Consider the following 12,433-nt stretch of genomic DNA (forward strand, 5'->3'; position numbering starts at 1 on the left):
TGTGTAAAATTCGTCTTTGCAAAAAGTTTTTTGCCATCGGTTTCCCATAAAAACACTGTAATTTCTGACCGCTCTGCCTACCCGTCAAGATGGCGTCGAAAACCGTGATAGGGTCTATTTGTACAACCACTACTGACAGTTACAGGTGTAGTATCTATAGTGACAGATATCGTGCGACCGTAAGGGATAAGTAGTATCTAATTCCAATTATTAAAAACTGGATCATTGGATAATGCCATTCGAGAGTTTTCACTGACTTGGCTGTCATGGGTTATGGCCATTACACCGTGCTCTACACATGGTAAGCCTATGCGTGATTTTTTGGGGCGTTGTTAGTTTTATTTTGGTTCAGTTTTCTCTATGTTGGGGGCGTTTTTAATAATTAAAACAATTATTCCACTCGCGCTTGTTGGATTTGAGATGATTATATCTACCATCTCATATCCAACGTGGATAGTTGTTAATTGGCGAGCGTTATCTAGGCATGGCGTTCCAAGAGTAAAGCTTGAAAACGAGCATGTACATACGAATTCTATCGCAACTTCAGTAGTTGGTGGAGATTTATAAACAAACAAGCAAACAACGATAATCAACGGTGTATAGTTTTTAACACTTCATTAAATCAAAACCACAATGAAAACAACTGCAGTGTAAGAACACTACAACAGTAGACCCATGTAAAGACCCATAGGCTATCGCACGGAACCACCATGAAGTTTCTTCCTCGTCATGTCCTTCCTTTCTGATGCTCTTGCATTTCTGATCATCTAAGAAGAAAGAAACGTAGTTATTTGAGTGATAAAAAAATGATTGTAAAACTGCCGTCTAGTTCATGGGGTATTGCGAAAAGTTTTGAGATACGGTTTTTAACATTCGTTCATAGCCACAATGTTCAGGTTAAGGTGAAAATTGTCGATTTAATTATTGTGATACTGATCTCACAGACATTTTAAAAGAATAGAACTGAACCTTTTTGTCGCCAATGTCACAAGCTCCCTTTGTTACTTACCAAAGGAAAACTCGGGTTCGTCACTCTTTCAAAGATGAGTGATAATGATTCTGTCCACAAGGCTGAAAGAAGAGAAAGAAGGAAAACTGTTTAATTTAACCGAGAGGAGAAGGTCCCCTTGCACTGTGTTTTCGTAAAACACGGTCATCGCGTCATGATTTGTGGAGTGCCGTATTTTCAAGATATGGCACATAATGTCGTGGCTTTCTTTCACTGCATATACCGTTAATGAGGGACGATTTGACGTTTTCTGTTGGTCATAAGCAAATCTAAGCTATTTGATTGCCTCGCTTTGTTGCTTTTAATATACTTTTTAACCTTTCCAATAATTCAACGGGAAGTCGAAGCTGGGCTACTGAAAGTAATTTTAAAGATTGAAGGCCGCAGTTAAGACTTTGCCAAACTGAGAATTGGGGTTCCACTTTTTGGAAGTAGATTCAAATAGATGAATATTTCTTCATCCACAGTGGTAGTAAAATAAAAATGCCACACATTTGCAATCATTAGGAGACAATTCATGTATTACCCAAATTGGCAGAAGAAGAGTCAGAGCTGTGTCTCCATACTGCAGCATGATCCTTAGGTGATCTTCGCATAGTTGTTCAACCTCACCCTGAGACTCCACATATACTTCTGCTTTAGCTCCTGGTTGCTCCGTCCACCGCTGACTTAATGATGTTATCTGAGGCACAGTAAATATCTGGATAGTAGAGAAAAGTATGATCAGTTTAACTTTTGAAAATTTTTAACCAGTTTTAAATAATTTTTCTTCTGAGTACCTGCAAGGTCCAATTTATTTATTTCAGTGATGGTAACGTGTCACTTATGACGTCATCGTTGGATTTTTTTTTTCAATATATTAATAAATAGTAAAGCAAGGATGCTAACACTGTAAAGAGCGAGGTATGACAGAAGTTATAACTTAAAACGTTTGGTGGAACAAGTTAAGTTGGACCATGGTTACCATAGAAAACCCTTTAAAAGAAGGTTGCAATAGCATCGCTAAGACGCGTGACCAGAAAATAGAATGCCCACTTGCTAGTCAATAAATTTTTCGAAAGGTCACCAAGTTTTGGATTACTTTTACTGAAAATTAGAAAACGTACAAATGAGTGTGACAGGCTTACTAGCTGTGGTAACACAAGCAACTCTCGAGTCACACTTATAGGTTGCTGATGCAGTTGTCACATTTAATGTTGTTTCAACTATACTATACAAACCTCCTCCCCTTAAATTTTAACTGCTTTAAAGTACTTTTGTCATGAACTTATTCTGAACTTATTGTAAAGGTTGAACACAGCGATGTACATAGCACTCACTTTTTCAGCCATGCTTGAGTCCTTTATCCTGAAGTTTCTTTGCAGTTGGTTCACCAACTGGAACCTAATTGTGACTTGATCTTGTATAAATCCAGTGTGGAAATATCGAGTACTTGTTTGTAGACCCATGCGTTCAACACAAAATGGCACTAACTTCGTGCCTGGCTGCTCTTCCATCTTGCTAACCAATACACACACTTCCCTCTAGTAAAAAGAGAAGAAAGTAACACATTGACAACTTAATGGCTCACATTATAAGCCAAAAGGTGGCATAGCATGTAGTTTTTGTTATCATGACAAAGTTACAGGAGAGTAAAATTATTTTTGAAACAAAGATGACTGAACATTTTACTGTATGGAGATACAATCGAACCTCCGGTTGCGACCACCTCTCGTAAGCGACCAGTTTTCCAAAATACCAAAAGTTTCTAAGTCAAATCACTATATTTGGAACTTCTTGTAAGCAACCACCACTTAACAGATAACAGAGCAGAAATAGGATAATAAGGTGTTGTAACATTATCGCATTCCTGGGTAGTACAAGAGACGGATATTCTCAACGGGAAGTACCGCATTTTTCTCGAAATTGACTTTTCACAGGAATAAAACATTTAAAACACGGGGTAAGTCTCTTCAGTTACCCTATGCTAATGAGGCAAAATTTTGACCCTATATGGTCTAAGCTCTCGTAAGCGAACACGTCCCTTAAGCGACCACATAGGCTTGACATTTTGGCTGGTCGCTTACGAGAGGTTTAACTGTACTTTTAATTTGATAAGGCTGTAATTAGTGGTATGAACAGCCATAAACTTGATGTCTTAAACAGCACAATAACCGCCTTAGTCCTTTCACACTTTAGAGTTACTCTATGTCAGAGTTTCTACCAGTTGATCAATTTGTTCAATGTATTTTACTTAAGGTGGCTCAAAACAGTTTCCAGTACTTTCCAAGGCGTAGATTTTGATGGATCATTATAACCAGTCGTTATCAATTGATGCTACAATCATGGTATCAAACAACGGTCCAATCATTGCTGAACATGTAGTTATCGTTTTCATGAGACAATAGGTCACCATAGCCATAGTATGACCTGTTAAAAACAATCATTGCTGAACATGTAGGTATCGTTTCATGAGACAATAGGTTACCATAGCCATAGTATGACCTGCTAAAAACACCCTTAAATGTAGCTTTTAGTACTTATATTCCATAAACGGAATGGTAAACCCTTTTTTGTTTTCGAATTTTGATAAGTAGAATAAGATCCAACTTTTGGCAAAGTTAAAAAAAACATTCTGTACATGGGTTTCACAGCAACCTTAAATTTTCTTTATTAAGTCTTAGAAAGATATGGAAAACGTTTTGAGCCACGTTAATGTTATTTGAATAAACTAATGTAATTTGTAAGCAAATTTACTGCAGTAGGAATTACGCACATTAAAGGTAATTTGCTAAAGATATTTTAAGAGGACTCTGATGAATACAAATTAATCTGAAGAACAAGGCAAAAAGATTGTACCTGTTTTAATAAAAAAAAGTTATGACTGATAACTGTACCGGTGATGGTCAAATATTAAATTGTGGTATTTTGGCCTAAAGACGAAGAAAGGTAATGGTAATAACAAAATTACTGTAATGCAGTCAGTTTACATGTATGTGTAATTTGTTATATGGGGTTTCCTCATAAAGTAAAATATACATTAATTAAAATGCATTAAATAATTCAAATTGCATTTATTTTATCAGAAGTTTCATTACAATGGTTTCTACTTAATTTATTTCATTCACATTGTAAAAACAGAATTAGAACTGTCAATTTGGAAATATTTGTACAAAATTTTAGGTTCCTAATAAAAGCAAACTTTCACAAACTAAAGAGGGAATACTTTTGTCAATTTATGGCTACTTTGAACAGGGCATTTTGAGATTGCTTAATCATAAGGACTTTGTGCTCATTTGACAGAATGTTTCCAATTTGGTTTCCATAAAATATTAAATAACTTAAGTGAAATCTTCAATTTTTTTGAAGATAAACTGAAAATGTGAATATACACTTTTCAAAGGTTATTTATTTTCAAATAAACAGAAATCGATAAAGTCCAGTCCATTTCCCTCAAGGGGAAAGAGATGTACTGCTAGGTAATTTGAATATTAAAATGAGTTTACAGGAGCAGTATGCGGTCTTAGAAGTAGCACAGTACCCACCCAAGAAGCCACCACAAAAAGGTGGTAACTCAGCCTCTGAAAACGCCAGCTGAACGTTTTTTTGGCACATGCCATGAGGACCATGCCTCGAAACTATAGAAAATTGGAAATACCATACTTGTCATATTAGTACTACTTTAGAATTAATTTGGTTGACTGAAATTCACTTAGTTGTCTTTTATGTTTGTTCAGCATTGGCAGCGTGCTAGGATGACTCATGTGTCATTGAAAAATGCAGGCATTTCAGAGATATATTCGCATGAAATGGTACAATATATTAGAGATCATTTTACCTCACTGAAATCCTGCGAGGCCAGAAAATGTACTGAAACACTCTTTTCATTCCTCGGTACGGATGGGAAGCGTCTTTCCAAGACAAATAATTTTGTCTGGATACCTGGTGATGGTATTTGCACTGAAAAGGGCGAGTCATCTGGGTAAAACAAATGTAAACGCATTGTAAGATATACTGATAAATTAGAATTGAAAACCTGCTACACAGTATATATGTATTTCCTCAGTCCTTATTTTTTTTCTTAAGAACAAATAAATCGTTAAACTGCCTCGAGCACGACAGGTAGTGTAGAAGACTATTCAGCGTTGAATTTGACATTCATATTTGTAAGCACTCGGTTCAAGTAGTAATCAATGGCTCCAGCATCAGAAAAGGTATTAACGTTACGGATTCAGTCATTCCAAGCACTTCCTTGAAACGTTTGATTAATGTTTACACGACATTTTACGAGGATAAAGATTTTGAATTACTGTTTTTTAGGGAGTCTGCATGGCTGCCTTTATTATTGCATTAAAAGAGTCAAATGCTGCAGTCAATAGTTTTTTAGACCGCCATATTTACTTTTGGTGCGTGAGAGAGAGCACTCAAACCTGTCCCAAACGGAGCATTTTATGATCTTTATGCTCGGAGAATCTCACATAAACAATGAACACTGAACAACCACTTCAAGGTTTTGGTATGAAAGCTGAAAAGTCAGAGGTGCTAAGTTGTTTTTCCTCTTGCTATTTTGAGAATAACATATTTTAAACATGGTCAAGGAAAGAGTCTGTCGAGAGCTCAATGAGCTTGGTTCCTACAAGAGAGTGGTTACGGCCTTTTAATGTTTCTACTTTGCCTAGGTAGAAAAGAGAAGCTTCATGCAATCTTCCATACCAGTATAATCGTGATTCTTGATTCTAAGGTGCCATTTGTATTCTCAATTTAATATGTATAAAACGGCCGACGATATTCGAAACAAACTGCCTACCCCACGAAATTCTCGGAATGGATTTGCACAAGTCTCGCAATGAATTAATTTCAAGGTCGCTTAGACGGTCTTTTCTCGTAACAAAGTTTAAGTAACACACACATCATAAAATGCAAACTCTAACCGCCATTGCAGCCGAGCAGCCTTCAAACTAAAATAGCGGTCAACCGCATCGATTTTTTGCAGCATGCAGTTTTCGATGCTGGCATGTCGTTGCTTTCCTCTGTGTGCTTTAACTACAGTATAAAAGTTACAATTGTCGTATTCTTGAAACACTAGTGAATATGATACGTACTGTGTACAGGAGTTCGTCTGAACTGCCCTCCATGTCGACCCGTGACCAGAAGCCTGCTTTCTGAGGGATTGATTTCTTCAATAGAAACATTGTCTTCGAATGCTGCGCGAGTACAGGCCACACCATTAACAAGTATGTGGAGCAGCTCACTGACAGAGCCTGACTCCGCAAGCATCATATCGCTTCTGTGCTCATTTTCGTGGGCCCCGTCGTCGATCCGAACTTGTATAGAACCATTCGTTTGTGTAATGGCTGCTTTGTCGCCCTCCAGTTGGAGACTACCTTTCTCTCCCTCGCTCTGCATTAGAATCTCCGCTGGTTGGGTTGGGGAGCTTTGTGTGACTGACTTCACAAGCATCATGTCACTCTGCTAATGATTTTGATTATCTTTGTCGTGGATCTGACCTTCTTGGAAAGCGTTATTCGCTTGTCGAATTACAACAGTTGTGTTAGAACTTCCCAACTCCTCTTCGCTAAAGGGAATCTCTTGACGCTCAACTGGCGGCACTAGTTAGTATGCCGGATTAGGTTGCATTTGGCTAGAAGGTTGTGTCGATTCTTCATCGAGCGTTTGTAAAGGTTGCCGTTGGATTTCTTCAGTGTCTGGCCCTTCAAAGTATGCTCGATTGCTTCTGTTCCCTTCCTCTTCGTCCTTCAAAATAGCAGGAGAGTAAATTACCAGAATGTTATCACATGTCGCGCCAAAACTATTGCACTAAAAACTAGGTAAACTTTGTCACCCTATAATCGAAATACTCAGTTGTAATGAGTTATTTGAGTACCGTATTCGGAGTATCAAAGCCATCCATTTTGCCTTGAACTTCGTAACCCTTACAGTATGAATCGAAATCCAGTATGATAATTATTTATTGATATCAGCTGTCACATAAAGGTCCACTGATTGGATAAAGCAAGCTAAACAGTCTGTCAGTCATGCTCGACAGGACTGCGGCTGTGCACGTGCACGAAAATAGTTTAATATTTTTTTATACATTTATACTTCATTTTTACAGTAATCTTTCTAGTATTGTTGTTATTACAATTTAACTGATTTAATTCATAATTTACTACCTCTTAGTATAGCTCCTGTTGATTTAGGAGTTGTTTTTTGGTTTAAAGATTTGATTAAAGTTGGCCAATACCTACACACTTCAATTTCGACCTTTTAATGAATCTTCTATCTTGTAACTCAAACCATCATATCTTTATTAGGCATTTATTCAGTAATGTCCATGGTATTCTAGGTATTTCATCGTGTAGAAAGAGTTTTCAATTGAGTGTCATAAAACCAAAACCAGGGTAATCACTCTGGCCAATCACAAAGAACACGGACAATACAGTGAACCAATGGAAACTTCAAGTAAATACATGTACCTTGGAAAACGTGCGCGAACAAGTCTCAATTGGTTTTGGTTTTACTTCTACTTCTGATTGGATGAAAGAGTGGCGCGAGTCTTTTTTAGCCAATCGTGTAGCGTAGTTATGTAAAGCCAATTACTTCTCTACTCTCAAGCGAAAACCACTCTAAAAGTCTAATGCTTTCATTTGTTGCTATTTGTTAGATTTCTTCCTTCCGTTAAGGAATCGTGTGCGATGTTTTAATACTCATCCGGCGCCTTCATGTTGTGCTTCAAACATTCTTTTTTCCTTGTACTGTCATTGTAATGCCTCTAATACCTTTTTTTGCTGGAAGACATGTCATTCAGTATGTATTTAGGTCAACAGTTCAGCCATACTACAGCGTGACACATGGAAAAATGTACAGTTATTTGATCGATTGTATATTTGTTCTTCTTTCCGGCTTTCCTGCTTGGCTGATCTCTAACAGACGTCAGTACCAGTGCAACGAAGCATTTGGTAGGTTACATGGAGTCTAGGTTGTGGTGAGGACGGACGCTGTTGGCGGCGGAAGGGAATACAGGCAATGATTAGGTAGTTGTATGCAAGAAAAAAATCTGTCAGTCTTTTTCGGGCTATTCGTTCCTTTATTGCCAGTCGCATGGCCGCGATTCCCTAAATCTGCTGAGTGTTTGATCGCGTTTAACGTTGTGCAACTTCTCTTCCCACGCTCACGGAAAAGACGATGAGTCATGATGACGAGATTGTCTGGGGAATTCCCCCAGTTTATCTGGTTTCAACCAGTTTCTAATTTCCACCGTCAGCACTATTTAAACTGAGGCTCATATCATTCTCACTGGGCAAAGTAAAATCGACTTATTTGGTGAGTACTTCATTGTTATTTACGAAGTAGTCATGACTTGTTCATTACGATCAAACGAGCAGGTAAATTAGGTGTCAAATTAATCGTAATTTTGAATCCCTTACATGTCGCGTCGATTAGAATACGATTACTAGTGTGCACGATATTAATTGTTAGTATTACAATCTGGTCGTGTTCTAAGTTGAAACATCTAATTATTATTGCAGTAGCCGTTTTACTTCGGAGCAGGATATTCAAAGTGAACTTACCAGAATAAATCGTGTTGAACTGAGCAAGACTGAATCCCCGATGTGTTACTTCAGAATCGTAACGAGAACAGTTTTTATGGCAGCCCTGGTAAGTTTGCTAAGTTTGATGTCAGTTTGCCGGGCTTATTCGGTGATAGGCTATTAATGAATGAATTATGTTTTATTAGTGTCGCATAGCCTCATAATAATAACATATTCCATCGATCGATAAGATATCAATTATGTCATGCCAACAATATCAAGACAGCGTCGCTTATCGTGACAAGGCCACAGGTCGAGTATTTTACTAATTCAACTCCAGCCACACGTGTTGACACGCGTTCCACCAATTTCCTGTTCAGTTTTATTTGCCCAATTGCAATGGATCATTATAAAACCGCAGAAATGTGAATTGTTTTTTAAGTTATTTCGTATTTTGTCTACAAGTGAAAAGTCAAGAAGAATTCGTTTATTTATGATTTTGTGGGACGTCGGCCTTTGACACTGAGTTATTTTGTCACATTTTGTTTATTAGTTGAAACAATTACTTTATAAATAAATGAAAAAAAAAAACAAAAAAACAAAAAAAACACAGAAAAAGCCATACTATCACGATCAATTTAACTTTTAGATTCAGAAACTTTTCATTGTTTCATAGCTCCAAGCTCAAACCAGCTGCTGCTCTGGATGCAAAGATGACAAAGTCACCTGGCGAAGCAATAATGCAGCAAAGAATGACACGTGCTTGGCTTGTATCGACTGCCCAGATGGAATGGAATCCTCGATTCCTTGCGGAACGGTTGCCAAATATGGAACACATTTACACTGTGTGGCATGTAAAGAGGGAACTTTTTCTGATACTTACGATAAAGGACAATGCAAGCCATGCACCGTGTGTTTAACTGGGCGCATGGTCACACGGAACTGCTCTGCCACCAAGAACACGCAATGTGGCTCTTGTAGCTATGGGTATTACGAGAGTGAGGTCGTCTTTGATTGTTTGCCGTGTTCTGTTTGTTGTTGGGACGGAAGAGATCAATTCGAGAGTCAATGCAAAACCCAGGGTCTACCAAGACACCGCCACTGCAAACCCAGACACGAACGTGGCTGCCAAGCATCTTGGACAAGCGTTGTGAAAGCGACCTCAGGCGCGATAACTGTGTTACCAAATCAAGGAGCCATGGAGCAAGACAGGGGCAACACCACCAGGACAACAACAACAATAACAACAACAACGGCAACTGACGAAAAAGCAGCATCACTTTCACCCACAACAGAAGAACGTTTCATTAGCACTAAGACCAGAGATCAAAACAAGAGTTTCCGCACTCTCTCAACTACTTCAACTGAGTTGCAAAAACGGACTGCTCCAGCCACATACTCTGATGGCAAAAGCAGTTTAGCTGTAAGAAAGAGCAAAGGATCTTTGTTAGACAGCAGCGGCGCAAACAAGAATCGAGTCATTAAGGCTGTGAGTGTGAGCATCGCCATTTTGATAATGATTGTACTCGTCGCCAAGAGGAAGAAACTTGCGGCCTACTTCAAGTGGGCGAGATGTCATCCCACTTGTGGGTGTAGATCTAGCGACGCTGAACTCGGGGGAGCCACCGAAAGCTCAGTGCTAGATGACATCAGAGGACAACCTGTGAGTGTCGTGCCTAAGGGAGGTGAGCAGGAATATATATCTTGCTTGTACTTCGCTATTTAATCTGATCATCAAATGCACGAATGTATCATTACTTTTGAGCCATAGTCACAATAGTACTCGTATATATATATCGGTAGCTGGCAAAACATGCTGATGTTGCTAATAGGGGCAGGCTATGCCACGGAGCACCATTGTTGCAGTACCTAGTGTTTATTTTTCAGTCAGAACAAGCAAGGGGAAGATGCCATACGGGCCTCTCGACGTTTTTCTTTACAAATTTCTTCTGTAAAGCTGAAACTTTCAACTTAGTGTCTCTTTCATACCTGTTTTTTTTTTTTTTTTTTTTTTTTTTTTTTGCGTTATTTGATAGTGTCACAGCAACCACATTTTGACATGCAGGCTGATTTAACTTTCGTCTTTTTGGTAGAATTCTGTCTTTTTCCCAGTTGCCTGGACTGATAATATTGCGGAATCAGTCATTTTCGTCATATTATTACTCGGCTACAGAGGGGAGAGGCTTCCTACCATCGCTACTTGATATTGGGAGCGAGAGTGGGAATTTGATTATACCAGTTACTCTACCCCGTTTCCTCTTTCGTAATGCACCAAGGGCATTGACCAATTTCCATATCGCAAACCGAAACATGTATTATGCATAGTTCAACGTGGAATATTTACGAGCAAATGACGAATGTCATTTATGGTAAACAGCTCTTTAATATTTATTTTCTTTTTCCAGTTCTTATTCCCATGAAAGAGCTCAAGTTGCTCTCTCTCGACACCTATGACAGAGTGTGGAAACGATTGGACAAAAAACCAGAAGGAGCTAAGAAGGGTGACTTCCAGCATGTGGCTGCAGAGTTCATGTATACACAGGAAGACATTTGGGAATTGGAAAAGGAACTTAAAACTTCGGGATTGGGAAGCCCTTCAAGACAGCTATTGGACGGCCTCGAGACTAGGCGGCCTGACCTCACTGTCTTAGAGTTTGTAAAAGTGCTGCAAAAACCGAAAATTCAGAGGGACGATATCGTTAAATTGCTAAATGATTATGTTTATAGATAGTCAATCGTCAATGGCAAGAATAATAACGTTTTCGATACTCAGCCAATGCAAGCTAGAGAAGACTTCAGGACAGTTCAAGCTCACGTCTGGGATGTCCTTTGCTGTGTCACACTATCTCCTGTCACGCTATTCCACAATGGAGGGTGAAGGGGATGACAGCTACCAACTTATGTTTGCTAAAAAAAGGTTCAGTTTTTAAAGAAACTGCTGAGAAAGTATATCACGAAAAAACGCTTGTTTTACCCTAAGATAATCTCAATGCGACTGACTTAAAATTTTCTCGTCGCAAAGTATTGAACTGAGCAAGAAAGACAAAAACCTAATATTCTAGATTTCTGGATTTGCAATGAACAGATGAAAAATGTGAGAGTTAAATTAATGTAGATAAGCTATGATGTTTAAATTTTCAGTTACAAAATGTTATACTGTTGTCCTACTTGTTGTTTATCCCGCAGTGCTTTCTTCTTCATAGTTTCTAGATTAAGCTACCTGTGCGTAAAGTTTCATTTCCTTTTGTTTCCAAGAATGTGATATATCATTTTTTTAAAGTAGTATTGTACTTGAAGCAATGTGTGGTTGTTCAGTTAAATTAGATAAAAAAAGAAAGACACACTTGGCAAATTTAAGCTTTGTATACTTTTACATTCACTGAATATAATACTGAACAATACAAGACAAATCATAGTGTCCGTACTTGCCAGAACAATTAGTTGAATAAAGTTCACTAAGCTTTTCGAAATTTTTGTATATCTATATCTGGTTCAAATAGTGACAACCAGCGAAATTCATGTATATTTTGTAGAGGCTCTAGTTCTTTACAACGCTTAGATCAACAAACCTCAGAAAAATAAATTGTCCGTCTTAAATAACACGTAAATGTACTTCCTTTGAACGCTTTGATTTGAGACCTTCGGATGTTATAAGAGAAAAAACACCAAGCTATGTTCGTGTTTGTCCTCTGTGTATTTGAAAATCGTACTCGGTAAAGTTTCACTTGCAACAGTTGATCAGTAAGGGTATGCAGCGCTCTGCGTCCTGCTGGTCAATCCAGGTCTAAACATAACGCCAGATTTTTTGTGACAATGCGTTTACAATAATGGACCAGCCTCCCCAGGAGGTACTCCCATATATAAGCTATGTGGGCTTGTGCCGCTGTGAAGGGTATGGTTTTCAGGCAGTTTA

At 38.3% G+C, this 12,433-nt stretch overlaps 2 protein-coding genes across 7 annotated transcripts; one reads left to right on the forward strand and one right to left on the reverse strand.

The window, feature by feature from the left end:
* Positions 1–304: 304 nt before the first annotated feature.
* On the reverse strand, positions 305–8,641 carry LOC145496476 (uncharacterized). 6 transcript variants are annotated; one of them, XM_081476156.1, is made up of 7 exons: positions 6,873–7,138; positions 6,091–6,742; positions 4,827–4,966; positions 2,329–2,532; positions 1,536–1,709; positions 1,010–1,071; positions 305–767 (listed from the first exon to the last, which is right to left on the reverse strand). In XM_081476156.1, the coding sequence occupies exons 2-6, from the start codon at positions 6,449–6,451 to the stop codon at positions 1,030–1,032; spliced, it is 921 nt and encodes a 306-aa protein (XP_081332282.1). In that variant the 5' UTR covers positions 6,452–6,742; positions 6,873–7,138; the 3' UTR covers positions 305–767; positions 1,010–1,029. The 6 variants fall into 6 exon arrangements, 1 of the variants encoding a protein (XP_081332282.1); XR_014050553.1 differs by lacking the exon at positions 6,873–7,138 and adding an exon at positions 8,560–8,641 and having other exon boundaries at positions 1,010–1,709; XR_014050552.1 differs by lacking the exon at positions 6,873–7,138 and adding an exon at positions 7,768–7,844 and having other exon boundaries at positions 1,010–1,709.
* Positions 8,565–12,070, forward strand: LOC145496473 (uncharacterized). Its single transcript, XM_081476151.1, has 3 exons — positions 8,565–8,647; positions 9,197–10,205; positions 10,926–12,070. Exons 1-3 carry the CDS (start codon positions 8,600–8,602, stop codon positions 11,249–11,251), a joined length of 1,383 nt encoding a protein of 460 aa, XP_081332277.1. The 5' UTR covers positions 8,565–8,599; the 3' UTR covers positions 11,252–12,070.
* The last annotated feature ends 363 nt before the right edge of the window (positions 12,071–12,433 follow it).

This window comes from Orbicella franksi, chromosome 9 (assembly GCF_964199315.1).
Source record: "Orbicella franksi chromosome 9, jaOrbFran1.1, whole genome shotgun sequence".
NCBI classification, from domain to species: Eukaryota; Metazoa; Cnidaria; class Anthozoa; order Scleractinia; family Merulinidae; genus Orbicella; species Orbicella franksi.